At 49.3% G+C, this 25,175-nt stretch overlaps 1 protein-coding gene across 1 annotated transcript in view; it reads right to left on the reverse strand.

Moving 5' to 3' along the window:
• dnah5l (dynein, axonemal, heavy chain 5 like) overlaps positions 1–25,175 on the reverse strand; it is a 585,621-nt gene that overhangs the window by 158,107 nt on the left and 402,339 nt on the right. Inside the window, exons 59-62 of the mRNA XM_072508719.1 lie at positions 21,127–21,294; positions 20,254–20,472; positions 19,378–19,554; positions 475–669 (exon numbers count right to left, since the gene is read on the reverse strand). Of these exons, the coding sequence (XP_072364820.1) occupies positions 475–669; positions 19,378–19,554; positions 20,254–20,472; positions 21,127–21,294 (759 nt within the window). The remainder of the gene's footprint in view (positions 1–474; positions 670–19,377; positions 19,555–20,253; positions 20,473–21,126; positions 21,295–25,175) is intronic.

Genomic DNA, 25,175 nt, shown 5'->3' on the forward strand with positions numbered 1-25,175 from the left:
TGCTAAACAGCTCCTTTTAACTATATGAAGGAATATTTTTTAAAGCAAAAAATGTTTTTCAAAAATTACATTTTAAAAGGCTACCAAATTGGTTATTGGCAGATTTTTCCTTTGAAAAGTTGTCAATCAATTTGATGGAAATTCAGTGGGATGGACACAATTGGGCCAGAATCAGCAATTTTGAGTCACCATAGTCCCAGGTGACCATAGACTGCTTTCCCCTTTGAGGGGGAGAGCTGACTAGTGGTGATTTAACCTGAGGATCACCACACCTCAGGTGCGAGGAAAGGTTGAGAAGGTAGGACCTTCATGAATAACCTCAGCCAATACAGGAATTGAAACCGCCCTGTTGGCCTTACTCTGCATCATGAACCAGCTATCCAGCCAATTGAGCTAAACTGACCCTCAATCAGCAATCACACCCAAGGTGGAAATCTTACCCCATTATAAGCAAAACCATTTTCCCAGACTTGCCTGCAACTCATTGTTCTTTTCTCTATTTTTAATCCAGATCTTGCCTTGTCCTTGTGGGTCAATCAGAAGTGGGTACCTGGTTGCCTTGGTTACTATGATACCATTCTGTATTGACAGATCATCACTTGGAAGACCCTGGAGGTTCCATTCACCGATTGTAACATTATCAACCAACATATTGATTAAGTTGATGTCCTGAAGATTAAAACGAATGAAAACTGTTGAAGGTTATCACTTTTCCAATGTCATGAATGGGCTCATTGAAAATAAGCAACAATGTTTATTCATAAGGCTACTTTTGTGTCACGTAGACTTGAAAGCAATTGAAACGCAGTGGGCAAGCAGAAATAAAAGAAAATGTTTTTGCAATGATTGCTACTTCACAGAATTATATGTAATCCAAAGTCGGCCATCTTGTGCCTGCTTCCAACACTGATTTTAAAAACAAAATAGAAATCTCTTCCTTTCATTGGCTTTCCAACATTCCATGCCTGAATAGGTGTGAGATCATAGAATCCCTACAGTGCAGGAGGCCGTTCAGCCCATCCAGTCTGCACCGACCCTTCAAAATACCACTCTACCCAGGCCCAATCCCCCACACTATTCCTGGAACCTCACCCTAAGGGGCAATTTATCATAGCCAATCCACCTAACCTGCACATCTTTGGACTGTGGGAGGAAATTGGAGCAACTGGAGGAAATCTACACAGACATGGGTAGAATGTGCAAACTCCACACAGTCACCTGAGGTGGGAATCGAACCAGGGTCTGTGGCGCTGTGAGGAAGCAGTGCTAACCAGTGGGTCACTGTGCCACCCCTGTAATTGTATAGTAATTGTCAGATGTTCGCCAGTTTGTCCTTGAACTAGCCGTTCAGTAACGCACGATGATGATTGGTGTGGTTTGCTCATTTCTTCTTTCCTGTTGCGCTCCTGTTCTCGCAAATGATAAAAGAGCTTTGGAAAATCCAACTTGGCACAAACCATTTTTATGTTCTTGGATGTCTTTTAGATATTTTTGAGTTGTGTTTCGGACTACTCTTGCAGCTGGCACTGCCTCCCTCTGTCCGGGCTAATATCTCAATTTTCCCAAATTTCCAGAAAAGATTCACAGCGTGTTTGGGTAATGGACATAGACCTTTTTCCGATTATTTCAGCAGTTTGTTTCCTGTCCGTGTCTCGGTAATGCAGCAGAACATCACTAGACTTGACTGGCCTAGTGCTTTAATTGTTAAACAAATATATTAAGTAACAGAATAAATAAATTATACCACCAATACAATATGTTTTTACAGTAATTAAGCTCAATTAATTTTGCATTGTAATAGAAAGTGATCAATAATTCACACCTGACATGATAAAGTATGGTTCTTCCATTTCTCTTTTTTCTCAGCACCAAGTGAGCCATCCATTGTGCTTTGCTTTTGTACACAAGCTATCCAACCTGACTAACTTTTTTTTTAAACTCCAGACTGTCTCACAAATTTGAAAAAATAATAATTGATACACAATGGCCAAAGCTCAGGGAATTTAAATTACTGTGTGTTAGATTCACAAGGAGCTACAAGCCAAAATACATTTGAACAAATGGAACAAAGTGGTAGGAAATGTTCATAGTCACGACCATTTGCTGGACAGAAACTGGAGCTGAAAATAAACACATTTGCAAAGGAACAAGAAGAGGCTAGTCAGCCCCTTGAGCCTGTTTTGCACTCAATTATGTTGTGGTTGATCTGTAACTGAACTACATTCACCTACCTTTACTCCCTTGATATTCTTAACTAAAAAAAAGTCAAATCTGAGTCTTAGAGGCTTCAAATAACTCATTAATCACAGGATTTTGGAGGAACGAGTAGCAGATTTCCACTACCCACTGTGTGTGAAGAAGTGCTTCCTGAATTACTTGGTTCTAATTTTAAGACTGAGCCCCTCGTTCTGGATTCCAACATCAGAGGAAATATCTTTTCTGTATTGGGCATGTCAATTCTTTCATTTGCTATACGTGAATTGCATCAGATTTCAACCTTCCATACTTAAGGAAATGCAAGCCAAGTTGAGCAACTTGTCCTCATAATTTAACCCATTAAGTCTGGTATTGATTTGGGGAAGTTGTTACATGGTCAATATACATACATACAATTTACAGTGCAGAAGGAGGCCATTCGGCCCATCGAGTCTGCACCGGCTCTTGGAAAGAGCACCCTACCCAAGCTCACACCTCCACCCTATCCCCATAACCCAGTAACCCCACCCAACACTAAGGGCAATTTAGCATGGCCAATCCACCTAACCTGCACAACTTTGGTCTGTGGGAGGAAACCGTAGCACCCGGAGGAAACCCACGCACACACGGGGAGGACGTGCAGACTCCGCACAGACAGTGACCCAAGCCGGAATCGAACCTGGGACCCTGGAGCTGTGAAGCAATTGTGCTATCCACTATGCTACCGTGCTGCCCTGAGGCAGTTCAATATGTCATGCCTGAGGATTTTGTACCGTTAACCTGAACACAGTGGGCTGGAATCTCTGTGCCCGCCGCCGATAGCAGGGTTCCCGATGCGGCGGAGAATTGGGTGTCCAGGAAAAATTGGGATTGGCACCTGCTTCTCCAGTCCCCCACTGGTGGTGGGATCGGGGTACGTGCTATTAAGAACTGTCAATTTCTAGCTCAGCACCGTCACTCAAGAATGAAGGGGCATGCTTGGAATGCACTTAACTCTCTTTGATGTGGTTGATGTTTGAAATCATTGTGGTTTCATCTCTCAGACTTACTCATCCACGAAGAAGATGAATGAAGCAAGGCTCACAGCTGTTTTGTGGAAGCTGTCAATCACAGCCCAATGCCAGAAATGGATGAATGGCTTGCAGCTAATCGATCTGAGGGGCTTAAACACAGGTCACAGCTGTTCTCCTTCCAGGAATAGACATGAGGGGCGGGATTCTCCGACCCCCCGCCGGGTCAGAGAATCACCGAGGGGCAGCGTGAATCCCGTCCAGGCCGGCTGCCGAATTCTCTGGCGCCGGGGTTTTGGCAGGGACGGGAATCGCGCCGCGCCTGTCGGGGGCCGTTGGCAGCGGCCCACCCGGCGATTCTTTGGCCCGCGATGGGCTGAATCGCCGCCCGTTTCCGGCCAAACCCGCCTGCATAAATCACAACAGGTCCTTACCGGTGGGACCTGGCTCCACGGGCGGCCAGCAGAGTCCTGGGGGGAGGGGGGGGCGCGGGGGGATCTGGCCCCCGGGGGGTGACCCCAAGGTGGCCTGGGCAGCGATCGGGGCCCACCGATCTGCGGGCAGGCCTGTGCCGTGGGGGCACTCTTTCCCTCTGCAATGGCCGCTGTCAACCTCCGGCTTGGCCGGTGCGGAGAAGAACCCACCTGCGCATGCGCTGGGATGATGCCAGCACACGCTGGCGCTCCCGTGCATGCGCCAACTCGCGCCGGCCGGCGGAGGCCCTTTGGTGCCAGTTGGCGTGGTGCCAAGCCCTTCCGTGCTGGCTGGCATGGCGCCAAACACTTCGCCGCTGGTCTAGCCCCTGAAGGTGAGGAGGATTCCGCACCTTCGGCGCGGCCCGACGCCGGAGTGGTTCACGCCACTTCTCGGCGCCGGACTGGCCCACCCCGTCGGTTCGCGGAGAATCCTGCCCGAGGTGCTTCTCGGTAAGTGTTACAACTGTAATTTTTTATTGCCCTTGTCTGGACTGCTCTCTAGCTTCCAGAAAGAGGTCTCTTTCTGAGGGGTCCGTGGGTTAGGGGGTCCCTGTGGGATGGGGGGGTCTCTCCAGCTGGAGGGTTCCTGCTGGGGTCCCTCTAGTTAGGGGGTCTCTGTGGGGTGGAGGGGAGAGGTTCCTTTAGTTAGGAGATCTCAGGGGGGTTTCCCTGTTTAGAGGATGCCTGGGAGGGGTGAACTCCCTATTTATGTGGTCCCTGTGGGAGGTCTCTGTATTTAGGGGTACCTTAGGGGGGACATTAGATCACCACCGTACTTGGGGGAAGGGGAGGCACACACAAAATCTGGGTTTGGCGGATACTTTGTGATATGGGCAAGGGGTTAGGGGGGCTGATTAGCGGTGTGGTGGGTTGGCCAGCCGCTGGACTTCGCTGTCGGGCCACCCACTCAAAATGCCGGCACGATAGCGGGATTCCCTCGGAAATCCCTCATATTCTTTGCCATGCATATATTTGCATGGTGAAGCATACTAAATTGCTCCATGATTTGCGCTCCCAGCTGGAAGACAAATCTCATCCAATTCAGCTCCGGCGGAAGAACGTATGGAGAATGTCGGCCGCAACACCTCATGGTGTATTCCCTTTAATATTCCTGTCCCTTTTGAAAGATAGGTCAACTTTCCATCAGCCTCTTAGTTGTTTTTTTGTATGTGTCCATTGGCTTTTAGTAATTTGTGTACATAGACACCTAAATTTCTTTGCTCTTGTCTAATTTCCACATTGTCCAGCTTTCTCATCATTTAGAAAATTCTCTGATTTGTCATTCTTAGATCCAAAGCAGGTGACTTCACACTTGCCAGCAATGAAGTCCATTTGTCACAGTTCTGACTACTCACTTAATCTGTCTCTGTCTCTTCATAACTTCCTGCCCTGACCTGCACGGCTTGCTGTGCCTCCCAATTTATTACCATCTGTAAACTCACTTGTACAACTCTCTATTCCCCCTTCAATGATAAATATGATGAAAAATTGAGGGCTCAGTGCAGATCCCTGGGGAACACCATGTATCTCATTTGTCAAACTGAGTAAGGACCCATCTTCCCTGTGGAATAACGCTTGACGTCAATCGGCCAGGTGTCACAAACTGTTGCGTTTGCGCACACCGCCCACAGGCACATGCACGGTCTCTCCCTCTGATGTAATTGGTGTGTGCCCATCAGCAGATGCCAGCACTTGTTTGTACCTGTTCTCCCTTCACTACTTTTCCTCTCCTTCTATCCACTGGTGGTCTGCTGTCTGCTGCCTCCCCACGCTCATCTTCTCCTGAGGGCTCGTTGGACCTCTCAGGCTTGCTCCTTAGTGGCTCAGCGAAACCTGAAATCATTCATCTTTGAAAGTTGGGCAGCGAGCATTCCAGAAAAATAAAGCTCAATGCACCAGACACCATAAGATTTCCAGTTTTTAGCTATCAGGTAAAATGGTACGTGGTTTTCATTCAATTGCTGTTTTTTGATGCAGTAATAGAAATTGCATTCGACTCAACAACCTGGGATCAGACTTGTTGTTAAATCTTTTGCCTTTCTTTGAACAAATTTCAGAGTGGCAGGCTTCAGTTTCTGACACTGGATTTGACCTCACAGGCAGTGCAAAGACAAAAGACAGATGCAGGAAGTGCATCCTCTGCAGTTGTGGTGTCACTAAAATCAGCCTTGCCCCTATTCATCAATTCCTAACTGTCAGGGCCCTTCCTGTTGATTCACTTAGTTCCTATTTCTTTTGTTTTGTCTTAATCATTTTTGATTCATGGATCATTAATGGAGACAGACCTTTAAGTCAAGCAGAAGAATTAAGGAAGTCAAAATAGTACACTGGGCGGGATTCACCGCAATCAGCAAATTGGCTCGGCGCAGGCGCCAAGAACGGCGCGAACCACTCCCGCATCAGGCCAACCGGAAGTTGCAGAATTCTTCGCACTTCCGGGGGCTAGGCTGGTGCCGGAGGGGTTGGCGAAGGGACTGCGTGCATTAGCGCATGCGCATAACCGTCGGCGTATTTAGCGCATGTGCAGACCGGCGTATTCTGATGCATGCGCAGGTGGGTGTCTTCTCCGCGCCCGCCATGGCAGAGCCCTACAGGGGCCGGCATGGAAGGAAGGAGTGCCCCCATGGCACAGGCCCGCCTGCAGATCGATGGGCCCCAATCATGGGCCAGGCTACGGTGGGCCCCCCCCCCTCCCGCGGGGCCGGATCCGCCCGCGCACCCCCGAGGACCGCACCAGCCGGCCTACCAGACAAGTCCCGCCGTGTGGGACCGTGTCCAATCCACGCCGGCGGGACTGGCTAGAAACCGATGGCCGCTCGGCCCATCGGGGCCCGGTGAATTGCCGGGGGGCCCACTGCCCCCGCCCGAAAGCCAGCGCCGGAGAATACAGCAGCAGGCGTCGGAGCGGCGGGGCGGGATTCTCGCCACCCCCCGGGGATTTTCCGACCCGGCGGGGGGGTCGGATAATCCCGCCGATCGTGTTATAAAGTTTTGTTTTTTGCGCAGAAGAACCCAGACTCTATGGCACCCAAGAGATTGGAGGGGTTTGATTTGATTGGTTGGCAGGTAGTCAATGGATTGGCTAGGGACTGCCATCGTCCGACACGTTCCTGTCAAGTGGAGTATTTCATAGAGAACCCGAGAGAAGCCACTAGACCGTTGTAGCGCACAATGACTTACGAGAGAGACGAATAGAGATGAAGTCGATGAGGCTTTATTAAGCGTGACTTGTTCCCAGCAGTTCAGCAACAGACTGGAGCTGCGGGGAGAAGCCCAGGTTCTTACACTCCGCCTTCAGGGCGGAGCTAGGGATCAACAGCCAACCAGGATCCGGGATCTGTCAGCCAACAGCATCACGGCTTCACAGTCCCACATGACCCCTAATGCATACTACCACATTCACCCCTTGTTAAAAATGAACCCGGCGGGTGGTGTTTCGCATGGTGGTAGGGGTTTACAAGGCTGGTCCTGGGGGAAGAAAAATTGTGGCATGTCCTTTCAATGCTCTACACTTTGCCCTACAATAGGCTATGTACAGGGTTTGTGAACTATTTACAATACTCGTAAGAGGAAAAAACATTCTCGTTAAAGTCCACAACATTCTTGTGTTACACCGATGCCACGAGTCGAGCGGGCGGTCTGGTCTTCCTTGTCGATCGCCTCAGCCCCGGTGTTGGTGCAGGTGCTTGTTCCCGCGTTGTCGTCTCCGGGAGCTTTTCGGTGTCTGCTTCTGTTTCACTCCTGGTCGGGCATGGGAGGAGGACCGATCCTCCCGGGAAGGGGGCGGTCGCGGGGTTCGGCGGTGGCAGGGAGGGGGTGATCGGTGTCGGGGGGGGGGTGCGTGTTGCCCGCGGGCGCCAGGTCTCGCAGGGAGACCGTGTCCTGTCGGCCGTCGGGGTACGCCACGTAGGCGTACTGCGGGTTAGCATGGAGGAGATGAACCCTCTCGACCAACGGGTCCGATTTGTGCGCCCACACATGTTTCTGGAGCAAGATGGGTCCTGGGGCCGCCATCCAGGTCGGCAGCGACGTTCCGGAGGAGGACTTCCTGGGGAAGACAAGGAGGCGCTCATGAGGCGTTTGGTTAGTGGCGGTACACAGCAGCGACCGGATGGAGTGGAGAGCGTCCGGGAGGACCTCCTGCCACCGTGAAACTGGGAGATCCCTGGACCGTAGGGCCAGTAGGACGGTCTTCCAGACCGTGCCGTTCTCCCTCTCTACTTGCCCGTTCCCCCGGGGGTTGTAGCTGGTTGTCCTGCTCGAGGCTATGCCCTTGCTGAGCAGGAACTGGCGCAGCTCGTCACTCATGAAGGAGGACCCCCTGTCGCTATGGATATATGCGGGGCAACCGAACAGTGTGAATATAGTGCTAAGGGCTTTAATAACTGTGGCCGCTGTCATGTCGGGGCAGGGGATGGCGAAAGGGAAACGGGAGTACTCGTCCACCACGTTCAGGAAGTATGTGTTTCGATTGGTGGAGGGGAGGGGCCCTTTGAAATCCAGACTGAGGCGTTCAAAGGGGCGGGAAGCCTTGATCAGGTGCGTTCTATCTGGCCTGAAAAAGTGCGGTTTGCACTCTGCGCAGATGTGGCAGTTCCTGGTGACAGTACGGACCTCCTCCATGGAGTAGGGGAGGTTGCGGGACTTTATAAAATGGTAGAACCGAGTGACCCCCGGGTGGCAGAGGTCCTCGTGGAGGGTTTGGAGATGGTCTATTTGTGCATTGGCACATGTGCCGCGGGATAGGGCATCGGACGGCTCGTTCAGCTTTCCGGGACGGTACAAGATCTCGTAGTTGAAGGTGGAGAGCTCGATCCTCCACCTTAAGATCTTGTCATTTTTAATTTTGCCCCGCTGTGCATTATCGAACATGAAAACTACCGACCGTTGGTCAGTGAGGAGAGTGAATCTCCTGCCGGCCAGGTAATGCCTCCAATGTCGCACAGCTTCCACTATGGCTTGGGCTTCCTTTTCCACTGAGGAGTGGCGAATTTCTGAGGCGTGGAGGGTTCTGGAGAAGAAGGCCGCTTGGTTAAGGGTGGCCGCTAGAGCTACATCAGAGGCGTCGCTCTCGACCTGGAAGGGGAGGGACTCGTCGATGGCGCGCATCGTGGCCTTTGCGATATCCGCTTTGATGCGGCTGAAGGCCTGGAGAGCCTCTGTCGACAGGGGGAAGGTAGTGGTCTGTATTAGTGGGCGGGCCTTGTCTGCGTACTGGGGGACCCACTGGGCGTAATATGAAAAGAACCCCAGGCAGCGTTTCAGGGCTTTGGAGCAGTGAGGGAGGGGAAATTCCATAAGGGGGCGCATGCGTTCGGGGTCGGGGCCTATTATCCCATTGCGCACTACGTATCCCAGGATGGCCAGCCGGTTAGTGCTAAACACGCACTTGTCCTCGTTGTATGTGAGGTTCAAGGCGTTTGCGGTCTGGAGGAATTTTTGGAGGTTGGCGTCGTGGTCCTGCTGATCGTGGCCGCAGATGGTTACGTTGTCGAGATACGGGAACGTGGCCTGTAACCCGTGTTGATCAACCATTCGGTCCATCTCTCGTTGGAAGACCGAGACCCCGTTCGTGACGCCAAATGGGACCCTTAGGAAGTGGTATAGTCGCCCATCTGCCTCGAAGGCTGTGTACTTGCGGTCACTTGGGCGGATGGGGAGCTGGTGATAGGCGGACTTGAGGTCCACGGTGGAGAAGACCTTATATTGAGCAATCCGATTTACCATGTCGGATATGCGGGGGAGAGGGTACGCATCTAGCTGTGTGTACCTGTTGATGGTCTGGCTATAGTCTATGACCATCCTTTGCTTCTCCCCGGTCTTTACTACTACCACCTGTGCTCTCCAGGGACTATTGCTGGCCTGGATTATGCCTTCCTTCAGCAACCGCTGGACTTCGGACCGGATAAATGTCCGGTCCTGGGCGCTGTACCGTCTGCTCCTAGTGGCGACGGGTTTGCAATCCGGGGTGAGATTTGCAAACAAGGATGGCGGTTCCACTTTGAGGGTTGCGAGGCCGCAGATAGTGAGTGGGGGTATTGGGCCGCCGAATTGAAACGTTAGGCTCTGCAGGTTGCACTGGAAATCTAATCCCAGTAATGTGGGCGCGCAGAGTTGGGGAAGGACGTAGAGCCTGTAGTTTTTAAACTCCCTTCCTTGCACCGTTAGGGTCACTATGCAGAACCCTTTGATCTCTACGGAGTGGGATCCTGCAGCTAGGGAAATCTTTTGCGTACTGGGACGGATGGTCAAAAAACAGCGTCTTACCGTGTCTGGGTGGATGAAGCTTTCGGTGCTCCCGGAGTCGGTCAGGCAAGGTGTCTCGTGTCCGTTGATCAGCACCGTTGTTGTCATCGTCTGGAGCGTCCGGGGCCATGCTTGATCCAGCGTCACCGAGGCCAGGTGTGGTCGTAGTGTCTCAGCGTCTTCTTCGGACCCTGTGGAGCCGTCGATGCTTGGGTCCATTGTTGTCATCCAAGATGGCGGCATCCATGAATCGCACGCGGCCGGGGGTGGACAAAACGGCCACCCCCACGGATCGCACATGGTCGGGGGTGGACAAAATGGCCACCCCCATGCATCGCACATGGCTGGGGGGTCACAAGATGGCGGCGCCCATCCTCCCCTCGTGGTGGCCGGGACCCAAAATGGCGGCGCCCACGGGTCGCACATGGGGCGCTGGGGGGGGTTGGGGAGCGTATGGGATGCACTGGACTCGTTCTTCTCCGGGGACAGCGGCGACCCCCCGGGACCGGCACACAGCCGCAAAATGGCCCTTTTTCCCGCAGCTCTTGCAAGTTGCTGCGCGGGCCGGGCAGCGCTGCCGGGGGTGTTTCGCCTGCCCGCAGAAATAGCAGCGGGCCCCCCCGGGATGGTCTGGCGTCTTAACCGCGCAAGCCTGTGAGGGAGGGGGGGAGGGGGTTTGTCGCAACGGGGGTCCACGGAGCCCAAGGGGCTGCCGTGCGGTCGGGGCCGTAGGCGCGGGCGTTTTGCGAGGCCACATCTAGGGAGGCTGCAAGGGCCCGTGCCTCTGAGAGTCCTAGCGACTCTTTTTCTAAAAGTCTTTGGCGGATTTGGGGAGAGTTCATACCTGCCACAAACGCATCGCAAATTAACATGTCCGTGTGTTCCGTCGCGTTTACCGGCGGGCAGCCGCAGCCCCGTCCCAAAATTAGCAGCGCGGCGTAGAACTCTTCTAGCGATTCTCCGGGACTTTGCCGTCTCGTTGCGAGTTGGTAGCGTGCGTAGACCTGGTTCACCGGGCGAACGTAGACGCTCTTTAGTGCTGCGAGCGCCGTCGGGAAATCCTCTGCGTCTTCTATAAGAGGGTAAATTTCCGGGCTTACCCTTGAGTGCAGGACCTGTAGTTTCTGGTCTTCTGTGATCCGGCCGGGGGCCGTTCGGAGGTAGCCTTCGAAACAAGTCTGCCAGTGTTTAAAAACTGCTGCCGCGTTCACTGCATGGGGGCTGATCCGCAGGCATTCCGGGGCGATCCTGAGCTCCATAGTCCTTTAAGTCACGCTTAATAAATTGTAGCGCACAATGACTTACGAGAGAGACGAATAGAGATGAAGTCGATGAGGCTTTATTAAGCGTGACTTGTTCCCAGCAGTTCAGCAACAGACTGGAGCTGCGGGGAGAAGCCCAGGTTCTTATACTCCGCCTTCAGGGCGGAGCTAGGGATCAACAGCCAACCAGGACCCGGGATCTGTCAGCCAACAGCATCACGGCTTCACAGTCCCACATGACCCCTAATGCATACTACCACAACCGTCAAGGTGGAAGCAATTCTCTCTCTATGCTCCCTACTGTTTGAAGGCTTCTAGAATCTGAAAGAAGAAGCTAACTCTCTCGAATGCTGGCTGCCTGCTTTTACAGCGAAAACCATTGCAAGCTGAAAGAAAAATCTGATTGCCTAAACTGAAGAAAAACCTAACTGGAAGACATCCATCTGAACCAAAGACTCTTATCCTTTTACTTTCATCATTATTTTACCCCTCTCTTTCTGCTCTGTGTATTTGTGTGTGTGTATAGAGATTGGGGAGAGTTAAAAGAGGGGAGAGTTAGAGATTAGATAGTAGTTTTTTTAAAGATATTTTTATTCTGAGATTAGATAGTAGTTAACTAGTTGTATTTGTTACCTATTTAATTATAGTTACTGTTAAAAATGAAAAGTTAATTGTGTTTTGTGATAAAACCATGCGAGTCCAATGAGCTTCTTAAAAGTCCTTTATTTCAGCAACAGCATCATACATGTACAGGGCCCGGTTACCTTCCATCAGTACTTTGTGCCTTTTAGCTGGCTCCACAGCTTCCGGCCTTTTATGCTAGTGCTGGGTTAACTCAGTCCAATTGAGCACAGGGAGCAATCATCCCCAGCTGGATGAGTCCTTTGCAGGTTATTACATGCTTAAATTTACAAACCTGGTGACTGTGCATAATAGGTAGCCAAAGACTTTTAAAATAAATGTTAATTTAAACCGCGTTGCGACTCTGGGTCAAGTGGGGTTGGAATTGACCATGCACTGGCCCAAGGTGTCATAAGACTAACTCTCAAAAAGTTTCACCTCACGTTGCAATATTGCCTCCAATTCTGTAGCTTCCATTTTTACTTAGAATCTCAAGTGTAGAATCTCAGTAAATGACTTTTGGAAATCCATATAGCTATCATCCAGAGATACTTCCTTATCCACTACATTAGTCACCTCCTCAACAAATTCAAGTTGATTAATCAGACATGACTTATCCTTCACAAATCCACGCCATCTCTGGTCAGCTCATATTGTTCCAAGCATTCAGTCACAATGTCCCTAATGATAGATTCTGGTAACTTCCTGATATTTGATGTTAAACTAACAGGTCTGTAATTACCTGGTTCCTCTCCCACCGTTTTTAAATAACGGCAGGGCACTTGCAATTGTCCAGTCCAACTGCACAAATTCCCAAATCAAGAGTTCTTTGTGTGATGATGGCTAAGGCACCAACAGTCTCCTCACCTATTTCTTTCAAATCTCTAACATGGAAAGCATTTGGTCCTGGAAACCTGTCTATTTGAAATCCCATTCATTTCTCGACCACCACTTTCTATACTTTTATCACATCCAAAAAGTTCTGCTCTATATTTCTTTTTAACTTCCCTTCTAGTATTTTATCCTCTTCATTTACCGTGTAGACAGATGCAAAGTACTCAGTTAACTAGACAGCTATCCCTTATTGGTAATCACAGTATGACATCCCTCTGTCTTTAATAGGCTAGAGCCAGCGAGAGCACCACATCGCCTTCTTTGGAGAAGGCCCATTATATAAGGGGCCAGACCAGATTTTCCCCGCCTCCACTCAGAGAGCCACAACCCTCCATTGCAGGCAGTGCCACCGAGAGAACATAGGACATAGAACATTACAGCGCAGTACAGGCCCTTCGGCCCTCGATGTTGCGCCGACCTGTGAAACCACTCTAAAGCCCATCTACACTATTCCCTTATCATCCATATGTCTATCCAATGACCATTTGAATGTCCTTAGTGTTGGTGAGTCCACGACTGTTGCAGGCAGGGACATGGGTAAATCCCTGCCTTCTGGCTCCGCCCAGTAGGTGGCATATAAATGTGTGTGCTCGCCGTGTGTGCAGCCATTCTGGTAGCAGCTACAGGAGGCAACACATCTTTGCTCAATAAAGCCTCGATTATTCCACTACTCTCGTCTTTGTGGTAATTGATAGTGCATCACGGCAGGGCAGCATGGTAGCATTGTGGATAGCACAATTGCTTCACAGCTCCAGGGTCCTAGGTTCTAGACAGCTATCCCTTATTGGTAATCACGGTATCACTTCCCTCTGTCTTTAATAGGCTAGAGCCAGCGAGAGCACCACATCGCCCTCTTTGGCGAAGGCCCATTATATAAGGGGCCAGACCAGATTTTCCCCGCCTCCACTCAGAGAGCCACAACCCTCCATTGCAGGCAGTGCCACCGAGAGAACATAGGACATAGAACATTACAGCGCAGTACAGGCCCTTCGGTCCTCGATGTTGCGCCGACCTGTGAAACCACTCTAAAGCCCATCTACACTATTCCCTTATCATCCATATGTCTATCCAATGACCATTTGAATGCGCTTAGTGTTGGCGAGTCCACTACTGTTGCAGGCAGGGCATTCCACACCCTTACTACTCTGAGTAAAGAACCTACCTCCGACATCTGTCCTATATCTATCTCCCCTCAATTTAAATCTATGTCCCCTCGTGCTAGACATCACCATCCGAGGAAAAAGGCTCTCACTGTCCACCCTATCCAATCCTCTGATCATCGTGTATGCCTCAATTAAGTCACCTCTTAACCTTCTTCTCTCTAACGAAAACAGCCTCAAGTGACAGTTGCTGCCAATGCACTCACCTGAGGCCCAGGATCAACAAAGGACCCAGGTGAGTGAGGGCAGAATGGGGGTCAGGGGGAAGGGGTCACTGGCTGAGAGGCTGGGCAGGACTTTATGCACGCATAAGGACCTCAACTGCCATCAGGGCAGGAAGACTGCCCACGAACCTTCCTGCCCAGGATCTGTGCAAAAACGGGAAGTTGACAGGGTCTCCACCTCACAGCCTGTCCCTCAACTCTAAACTTGCCTCAGGAGAAGGCATTAAATTCCATCTTTAATGTACAATTCAACCAGCAAATTCAGGGGAATATGCTGTGAGTTGGGGATTTCCAGAACTTGCTTATTGATTTATGCTGCATCATGAGCTTTCCTATCATTTTCAAGAATTTGATAGATTTCCAGACTAATTGTCCATTAAAATCACCAGATAAATTTGTGATAAATAGCATAAGCACCCTTTTAATGACATGATAATTGTTCATGCAATGTCAATCAACCTCTCCAGTCCATAAAGTGAACAATGAAAACTATTCTGAGTCTTTTCTGAAAGGGGTATTTTCTTCTTACAGATTCTAAATAATGTCAATATTTTAGTTTTTTTCTTAGTTTTCCTTGTTCTCCCTCTCTCAATCTGATTTTTCTTTCTTTTTAGGAAGCATTTAATGGAGGCGACTGGGGTCTCACCTGCAGGCTAGTTAGCTGATGAGATCCCCACTGTACCTAGTTGCATTCAGGCACATAACTAGACAACTGCTGGCCTTCCTCAGGATCAAGGCCCCCAGGAATGTCAGTGCTGCTCCTGAGATCTGCCAGCCAATCAAAAGTCGCTAGTTCTATTAAATGTCAGCACCACCAGAGACACAGTGGCTACTGCTGGTAATGCACCCATCCACGCTGGTGCCTCATATCACTGCTGAATCCCAAGGCATAGGTGATTGATGGCAGGACGTCAGAAAGGGTGGAGGGAAGTTCTCAAAGGGCCTCTCCTTCAGGCACTATGATTTTGAACAAGGACTTCCTCAGGAGCCCACGAGCAACACAGCCCAGGTTTCCTTATCGCACTTCTTGCATGTTCAGACACCCACCAGGGCTAATACCGGCATGAGCATTTAAGTGTGCTTGGACTTAAAAGGAGTGAAGGCTTGAAGGGAGCAGGGTTTCTCACCTGATTAAATGCCACCCACACCATCAAACTTGTCACAGACGGAGGGGGGGGGGGGGGGGATACAATGTTCTCTTACTGCACCTGATTCCATTCTAATTCACTCTCTCTTCCATTCATTCCTCTATTTCTTTTTCAATCCTCAAATTACACTGGCTAAGGAGATATACTGCTGGTCCCAACATTCACTGAGCTTCCAATTTCCTGTTGCCCTAGACATGTTATTCAGAATTCCAGCAAGTCATGGTGCAAAAATCTTTGAACTGATGGACAGAGAACAACCTAACTAACAGGATGTCCAACTTCGACTTCCGGTTGCGGCTATGCCTAGGTAGGTCGCACATTCGGCAGCTCCCACCGGGAACGGACTTTTGGGCTCTCCAGAGGGGCCCCAACCGCAATTGTTCGACGGCTTCCAGTGTGGGAAGGTGACAGCAAGGTCCCCCCGACATTATATGGATTGGACCAGGAGTGGAGCGGTTAGAAAAGTGATCCTGTAGCAGCGAAAAGTGCGAGGGAGGAAAAGCAAGATGGCGGCGGGTGGAGACCAAGCAGCATGGGCGCAGTGGTCGCAGGAGCAGCAGGAGTTTCTTAAACGCTGCTTTGAGGAGCTGAAGACAGAAATGCTGGCGCCAATGAAGGTGGCGATTGAGAAGCTTGTGGAGACCCAGAAGGCCCAAGGGATGGCGATTCGGGAGGTGCGGCAAAAAGCCTCGGAGAACGAGGATGAGATCTTAGGCCTGGTGGTGAAGGTGGAGGCGCATGAGGCTCTGCACAAGAGGTGGCCGGAAACATTTGAGGACCTGGAGAATAGGTCGAGTAGGAAGAATCTTCGGATTCTGGGTCTCCCTGAAGGAGTGGAGGGGCCCGATGCCGGGGCATACATGAGCACGATGCTCAATTCGTTGATGGGCGCGGGAGCTTTCCCGAGGCCCCTGGAGCTGGATGGGGCTCATCGGGTCCTGGCAAGGAGACGCAAAGCCAATGAGCCGCCAAGGGCTGTAGTGGTGAGGTTCCACCGCTTTATGGACAGAGAGTGTGTCCTGAGATGGGCCAAAAAAGAGCGGAGCAGCAGGTGGGAGAACACAGAGATCCAAATTCACCAGGACTGGAGTGCGGAGGTGGCTAAGAAGAGAGCTGGTTTCAATCGGGCTAAGGCGGTGCTCCATCGGAAGGGGGTGAAGTTCGGTATGCTGCAGCCAGCGCGACTGTGGGTAACGTTCCAAGATCGGCACCACTATTTTGAAACACCCGATGAGGCATGGAGCTTTATACAGACTGAAAAGCTGGACTCAAATTGAGGGTTTGTCGTGGGGTGCCACAGGAGAGACACAATGCTATGGAAGGTAGGCTATATATGTTGCACTCATCTCGAAGCAAACTGAGGTCCGGCTTATGCACGTAACTCTTTTTCAATATGTTTTGATGCCAATGCGATTTCCTGCGTGTGGAACAAGATTGGAAGGCCTGACGGGATGCCAGTACGTAGCTCTTTTAATGAGCATCCATGAAAGGCAAATGAATGTAAATGGCATTCATGGCAACAGACAGTGGAAGAACAGAGCTGACATTAATCCACCATTAGAATTGTGAATAGTTTTTACGCTGGCTGGTTTCCTAATCTTCGGCTCCTGTTGAATTCCCCATTCCCACCCTCCACCAAACCAGCCATAGGCTGATGAGAGGCTTGTGCCCATAGACTTATGGAACACAGAACAGGAACAGACCATTTGACCTAATTGTTCCATGCTGGTGTTTATGCTCCACATGAGGGCCGGGATTCTCCGCTATCCGGCGGGGCGGGCCGTACTGGCGCTGAAGAGTGGCGTGAACCACTCCGCGTCAGGTCGCCCAGGAGTTGTGGAATCCTCCGCACCTTCAGGGGCTAGGCCGGCGGCGATGGGGTTGGCGCCGTGCCAACCGGTGCCGAAGGGCCTCCACCAGCCGCGCGGGTTGGCGCGTGCGTGGGTGTGCCAGCGTGTTCTGGCATGATCCCAGCGCATGCGCAGGGGGGGTTCTTCTCCGCGCCGGCCATGGCGGACCGTTACAGCGGCCAGCAGGGAGGGAAAGAGTGACCCCATGGTACAGGCCCGCCCGCAGATCGGTGGGCCCCGATCGCGGGCCAGGCCACCGTGGGGGGGACCACCCACCCCCCCGGGGCCAGAACCACCTGCGCCCCCCCCGAGGACTCCGCAGGCCGCTCGCAGAGCCAGGTCCCGCCGGTAAGGCCTTGTTTGATTTACGCCGGCAGGACTGGCCGAAAACGGGCGGCCACTCGGCCCATCGCGGAGCAGAGGATTGCCGGGGGGCCACTGCCATCGGCCCCCGACCGGCGCGACGCGATTCCCGCATCCGCCGAAAAACCAGCGCCGGAGAATCCAGCAGCCGGTGGCGGGGCAGCGGGGCGGGATTCACCCGGCCCCCGGCAATTCTCCAGCACGGCGGAGGGTCGGAGAATCCCGCCCGAGATTCCTATCACCCTCCTTCATCCACCTCCATCAGCATAACCTTTAATTCCTTTCTCCCTCACTTGTTTATCTAGCTTCCCTTTAAATAAATCTATGCTATTCACCTCAACTGCTACATGTGATATCAAGCTCCTCATTCTAAGCTCTCTCTGGGTAAAGAGATTGCTCTCAACTTCCCTGTTGGATTTGTTGGTGATTACTTCACTCTCGATTTGGACTCCCTTACGTTGCTCATTTAACTTTAAAAAATGTCTGCATTTGCATGAATACTATTTCCAAAGATGTTCAGGACTTTTTTTAATTGTAGAATCTGTGAGCTAATTCTTTGTTTGTTATCATCTTGGAATCAATCAATTAGAATGCTAGTTTTCAACGAAGAGCCAGGACACCTCCAGAATCTCACACGTGGCTTGAATTGCACAATGATATCAAATCAATAGCTAACCATTCAATAAAACAGAACATTTCCTCCCAGGATGGGGTAGTTAGGAAATCAATTTTCTGCTTTGCTGTCGTCCCAATTATTTCCATTTATTTCAAACTTATCCCTTCACTCAGCTGATCCTGTGAAACCCATAGCTGTTTATCTGCATTTCTACTTTTCTTGTTGATTGTCCTCCCACCTTCCTTCCATAGTTCTCTATTTTGCTTCCTCTGTGGCCTGGATTTTGCAGGCTAATTGGCCGTTGATAGGCTGGAGGCAGGATTTCCAGTCACAAAGGAGGACCCCTGCCCCTGAGCCTGACACCACCTAAAGCTGCTGAGCTATCACATGGCATGGACCTCCTCCTGCCACTCCTGTCCCCCACCACCAGCCCCCAAGCAGTAAAATTTCATACAGATTGGGCGTTGGGGCTGGATGGGTAGGCGATGGGAAGCCACATGCTGGATTTTGTGACCCCCATCACCTTCAACCTCTCTTCAGGACCCTATGGCCCCGAACAATACTGTCCTGACCGCAATAACAAAGAAAAGTTAGAAAGACAGAATAAAAGATTATTAAAAAACTGCACAGAAAAGTCGAAGATGGCAAAATACAGGACGGGAGGAATAAGATTGCAAAAGAATAAAGCAATAGACTGATTAAGGATAAAAAATGTTTTTACATTTGCTTGTCCTTTTTCCTCTTGACAATCTGCCCCTGCGTACAGCAATAATTATAATCATAAACTATCCTACAGAGGTAGAAAGCAAATTCTGAGGACAATTCTTCAGAAATGGTTTACTTTTTTACAGCTGTCAGGCTCTGTTTGCTGGTTGGGCTCAGAAATGAAACAACCTAAGTCATCAGTGCTAAAAGCAATGAGTCTCATTAATCTTCCCCATTATTACCCATTCCTATCAATCTTTCACATCATCTGCCACTATTCAACCAATTTGTTTAAAAATATTTTAAAACATTTAAGCATGCTACAATTCTCAAAAGATTCTTGTTTTTCGAAGACATCAGTGGTTACATTTTTCACTTGGGAACTGACCGGTGTTTACTTCCATTGAAATTGATGGAAGTGAAACTCAGCTGGTTTCTACAATGTGCAACCCATTCCTTTTATACCCAAGTGTCAAACTGAGAACACAACTCTAAGCTGTAAATACTTCAACTTCAATTATTTGGCAAATGCAACCAGACAGTTAGATTACTTAATTTGATTTAACAAAATAGGAGAATATTATACAATTTGAAACATTCACTTACATCGCTATATGGAATATTGTTGCTGCTCATCTCCTCTTTCCACATTTGAAGCAAAAGGTTCCTGTATTCTTGGTTAAATGGGCCAGAGTAGGAGAGGAATCCAGTGGCTAACAATACATCGCCCACTAATCGAGTGATCTGATCCTGGAAAAGTTTACTGCTTTCTGTCCACCGAATCTGAGATATTTTTAATGAAATTAATATTAAATGGTTTCACTGAATTGTTTCCCAACTTAATTTACAATTTTAACTCCGTAGCCTGCGTCATCTCTGTTGGGGAAGGCCAGTCATATTAAGTGCCAATCCGGGACTTCACTAGCCAGCACCGTTCCTGAGGTTTAGCGCCCAGAGGTAGAAATCCCACCCACCGAAAACTGCCAGTCTGCCAGGGATCGGCAGCTGTCCTTTGCCCATCAGCACCAGCGGGAGTGATGGCAGTTGCCATCCATGCACCCACCAGAGACCAAGATCACTGAGGGATCCAGACCTCAGTTTATTGAGTATGGGTTGAGGGTTTCAGAAGGAGGTTGCTGGTTTGAGGTGGGTTGAATGGGGCATTTGGAAGAAAAAAAAAGATGGGGGGCAATCTCAGCAGGCCTCACCATTTCCTGATGCAAAGTCCTTCAAGCAGGCATGGACCACCTTTGAATGAGGTACAGCCCCCGCAGACAAACACTGAAGGGTTTGCTTTTTGGGCTTCCTGCTTGGCGAATCCCTCATCAATAGAATATGCCCTCATCACCTCCAAACCGTTGGTGGAATATTTTATTTTATTGCTGTGTTAAATTTATACATAACTACTGAATTATTACAACACATTCAACAAATGGTCTGTACTGAACATTAGTATTGGGTTTATGGCAAATTTAGTTTTACCTTTTCACCACCAAGGCCTTCAATGAGGGCGGTGGCATTGTTCATTTTCTTCCTACAGGCTTCCGCATCATCAAGTAGTGCTTGCTTTTCTGACATGGCAGCGTCATACATGGCCTGCACTTCGTCCAGCTCCCGCTGCTTGTCATCTAGCTGAACTTGGGCATTGTCTAATTCCTCTTTGGCAACAACTAATCGGGCCTCTTGAAGAGTCAGATTTGCCTTTTTCCAAATAGACACAGCAAAGTAAATAAACAGTATGAACAAAGTAACTATGTCTTAGTTGGGATACTTGAATTTCCACTGGCATGTAAAAAACCATTATCTGTTAACTTAGTACTTCACATGAAATGCAAATTAAAATCATTCGACTTTCATGAAAACAGTCACATTTGCAATAATATAATCAACCCAGGACAAGTTGGGTTTTGATGAAAAATTCCTGATTTGCATGCAGGCATAAATATTCAGCTCAACAACTAAATTTGGAGCACATGAAACTAAAAATAAAACAACTAAATATTGCACTTAATTACAGTAAACACAGCTGGTGGTATGCTCTTGCATCCAGTGGACTTCCAATGTTTACAGAGGGCATTTAATGTGTATTCTCTCTATATATTTTTGCATAGATATTGTCTAGATTGTGCTGCAATTTGTGTGCCAAAAAAATGGAAGCAGGTCACAATTTACAATGTAAAGCTTTAGAAACAGCAAGGTATTATTTCTCCTATGAATAGCAACATAAAATCAATCATCCAAATGCTTTTATAGTGAGTAAATTGCCAGTCAAACCATTCCACATAGTGTTGTACATTAGTGTTGTACATTAGAGTTATAAGTTGTGCAATTTAATTTTCTGCATTGATACTCTACCTTCAGTGGAAGCACTTCTTTATTAATATCAAAGAAGCTTGCCATGGCTTTAGTCCACGAACACAGACCTGCAACATTGCCGCACACCTTCTTGGCAGTTTCAAGATTGTAGTCATCCATATCCAGATACGGTTGCAGCAAATCTACAACCTCTCCAGTGATAGAATCCTGCACATTAAGCAAAGTCTGTTAAATCCTTTAAGCAGAGTGAATTAATTGGTCAAACAAGGTTATCCAAGACTGAAAATTAATGCAAACAAAACCTCTTATTGACATTGGAAGTTTTGATTTCAGTAAAACAAAGTGTTTCTGACAGTCATATATAATCACAATAGTATAAAACATCATGACAAATTATTTTTCACACTGCTTTGCTGAATCACAGAACAGCACAACCATTAAATGTTGGAAGGACGTGCAATTGTTATATGTGAATTAATACATTTTTTGAGATTCTTTTTGTCATGATATTCAAACACACATATCATGATAGACACACCAACAGACAAATCAGCACACACAACACGACAACCAATCATAGACAAGGACAGAGACAGTATAAGAGAGGAAACACGACACCTGGTGGCCAGTAGAGCTGGAGACCAGGACAAGGACAGGACCTGTTACACTACACACACAGGGAGTCACCACGTGCAGAGTATCCAGACCGAACTGTAAATAGCAGTTGAAATAAAATAACGTTGTACCAAATACAACTGTGTTGGTTCATCTGTGCATCAGAGCACCCAACACCACATGGTACAGGAGTGGATCGATACCTGCCGGCATACCTCAGTGTACAGAGACACCCAGCAATACCCAGGCAAGATGTATTGGCTCCCGGTTCCGCAGCCGCTCCAGTGCCACGGCGATCTCCGCGAAAACTGGCGGTGATTCCGGCAAGCGTTTGAATTATTCCTGGTGGCAGCCGAACTCAACGACCTGGCTGATGATGAAAAAATTGAATTTCTCCTCACCATCGCCGGTGCAAGAGCAAAAGAAATCTTCACAAAATTCAAGTTCTTCAGGAGGCAACAAAGGTACGATTACCAGGCAGTCCTGAACAAATTCGCCAAATACAGTGAGGAAAACACACTCCAATCGGCAAGCAAAGGTAAGAAAAGTGGCAGTGCTCACCTCATGGCCGAAATCCCGGGCCTGAGAGAGATTTGGGTCGAGGTCGGCGGCCATCTTGCTAAAGGTATCACGCTAGCACAGTTGCGCGAGAAGTGCGCAGAACCGGAAGTTTCGTCTGCGCATGCGCAGTCGCTTCCTACGTGCTACATACCGAGCGTCAGGATGTCAGAGGCCCCAGACCGCACCAATTTAAAGGGGAAACGTCCCAAATCCAATTTAAAAGGGAAACGTCCCAAATCAAAAAAACAAAAATCTGTTAAAGCTGTAAAAAAACCTTCCCTCACCTGGAATGACAGCACATTGCCGCAAATTGACCCAGGAGATGAATTTGACCTCCGAAGAACCCTGCAACAAGCAGTTACCTTCGCACAAGTCGATGATTCCGACCTCGAATACTTCGATACCGATCTTTACATTTTTTCTGGACCTCGCGAGCCCAATTACAGCTCAATGGTCCTATACGACTATGACTCGGACGAACCTTTCGTGTTGAACATTGGCGACCCTCACATTGAATCCGACGCAGATGCGGATTCATTTTTCGGATTTGAAGATCTTCAACCCAGCAGATATGACGTCCCAACTCATCAGTGCAGGATGATGCTGCAGCCTGAAATTAGGAGACAGGGAGCGGTGCAAGCCCACAGAGAGCGGCCTGCTGCCACACAGAGCATGGTCCACGTCCCGCTCAGCGTTCCCGACTCTACGAAAGAAGGAACGCAAGACTCCAGAGCGCAGTCCTTGCACGAACAAGAAGTGACTCCAGAGTCACAAGCCTCCACAGCAAGCACGTGGACAGACTCCACAATTGCAGAAACGCAAGACTCCAGAGCGCAGTCCTTGCACGAACAAGAAGTGACTCCAGTGTCACAAGCCTCCACAGAGAGCTCGTGGACAGCCTCCACGATAGAAGAAACGCTTGACTCCGATGCGCAGTCCTTGCAGGAACAAGACCATGAGGGTCTAGCAACCTCCCCTGACCAACCAGCGGCAGACGATGCAAGTCTGCCATGCTCACGTGAACAGCAAGAAGGCTATAACAGCCTACCATGCTCCACTGCACAGCAGGACGACCATGACGGTCTCTCATGCTACAATGAAGGGCACAGCGCTGATGACTGTTCAAGCCCAACTGAAGACAAGCCAAAGCAATCGCCTCTTCCAAGCCCGAAGAAAAAAGGGTTATGCGCTGACCTTCAGGATCATTATAGCCGAAGAGATATTAATAATGCTGCACGGTCACAGAAGGATGCAGAGGATTTGCTAAAGGAATTACTTGTATGTTTAACTTGCAAGGAGCAGACTGACAATTGCCAGTGTTTTAGTACGGATTTAAAAAATGGACAAGACATTGATCCTCAGTTAATGGAAATAACACAACCTGAATCATACCTACAGCAGGGACAAATGTCTCCCTTCAACACAACACCGCAAAGTCCCAACTTCGGAGACCAGCAGTTAGTCAGTAATGACTCTTCAAACCTTGAGGGGAACATTAATTGCATTGAATCTATACACACTCCACTGATAAATGAGCAGAATATTGGAGCAAGAATCCTGAGGACACCGACATCGAGTAGCCAGATAAAGAACTTAAAACCCGCAGCAGTTTCAAGTGAACAAAGTGTGCTTTCCACTGATGGTGAAGATGCAGATAAGGTCGACCCGATTATCCATTGTACCACACTAACCCCAGAGATTAAGCAGTTATGTCTGGGGAGTATAATGTGGGCAATTGAGAACAGTAAAAGAGAGACTGTGACTATGCCAGTCCCAGCAAAATCAGACCCAGAGACTATGAAGTCATGTACATTAGACAAAGATACATATGAAGTAACTGAGAAGAAAATTGAAACGGAATGTTCTTTGGAAAATAGTACAATGTCGAAAGAAACATTGGATCCTACATTCGAGGCCATACATATGGGAGAACTTGAGGGTAATAAACAAGGTTCTGCAATGTCTGGGGGAAGATTTAAAATTCCAAAGAAGAAAAGCCCAAATGAAGGACAACGGCAAGACAATGACAGTCCACTGACATGGTTTGCACCACCAGATGAAAACTCTGACAATTTACCCAACCCTAGTGAACAGCAAGCTGCTAATGAGGATCTATCCACGCGATGTGAGATGAGTGACGATAGCATCCCACTTCCCATGCAAAAGGTGCAAGGTGACAGACCTCGCCTCGTGCGTACAGAGGCACTCGACGATCATGGTGGGACCACTGACAACTACGGTGACACCGCACCACTTCCACCCTCAATGGCTCGAACCTCTCCACTAGTCAATGCATTCCTGCATGTTCCGACTCCAGAAGTGCAGCTTCAAGGAATCGCTGCCTCCAGTGAACCTGTTAAGACTCCGGACGGGGAGCATCAACAGAAAACAGACCAGACTTCAGATGGGGAGCAGCCAAACGCCGACTCTGATTCACGTACGCCAAACTTTGCTCCAGACGGGCAGTGTCGCGGCCTCAGTGATGGCACGCTCAGGGTGACAGCAGATGCCACAACGACAGGGAATGGATCACGTGCAATCACACACGGAATGCCACGTTCTGGAGCCTCAACAGTGGCGTGAATGCGACACAACTCGGCGTGGACATGAAAGTCTTACAGTAAAAGCCATTAGCATATCATTACCGAGCCCGCCCCGGCATTGGGCCTCCAGTGATGCTCCACTTCCACCAGGAGGAATTACCGACAGCGAGGTTCACTTGTGGTATTTAAAATCGGGAAACAGGCGCCGTGACTGCTGAGGGCTGCGAGAGGTGGTAAGACATGTTCCCAAAGACGTAACCATGGGCTGCCAGTCCTACTGCAGGCCAGGTGAGGGTGGGGGAGGCAGCCATCTTGCAGCACACCCCACTGACCACCCACTGTGTCCCGTCGTGGCACAGAGCACCACCG

This window comes from Scyliorhinus torazame, chromosome 6 (assembly GCF_047496885.1).
Source record: "Scyliorhinus torazame isolate Kashiwa2021f chromosome 6, sScyTor2.1, whole genome shotgun sequence".
Taxonomy (NCBI): Eukaryota; Metazoa; Chordata; class Chondrichthyes; order Carcharhiniformes; family Scyliorhinidae; genus Scyliorhinus; species Scyliorhinus torazame.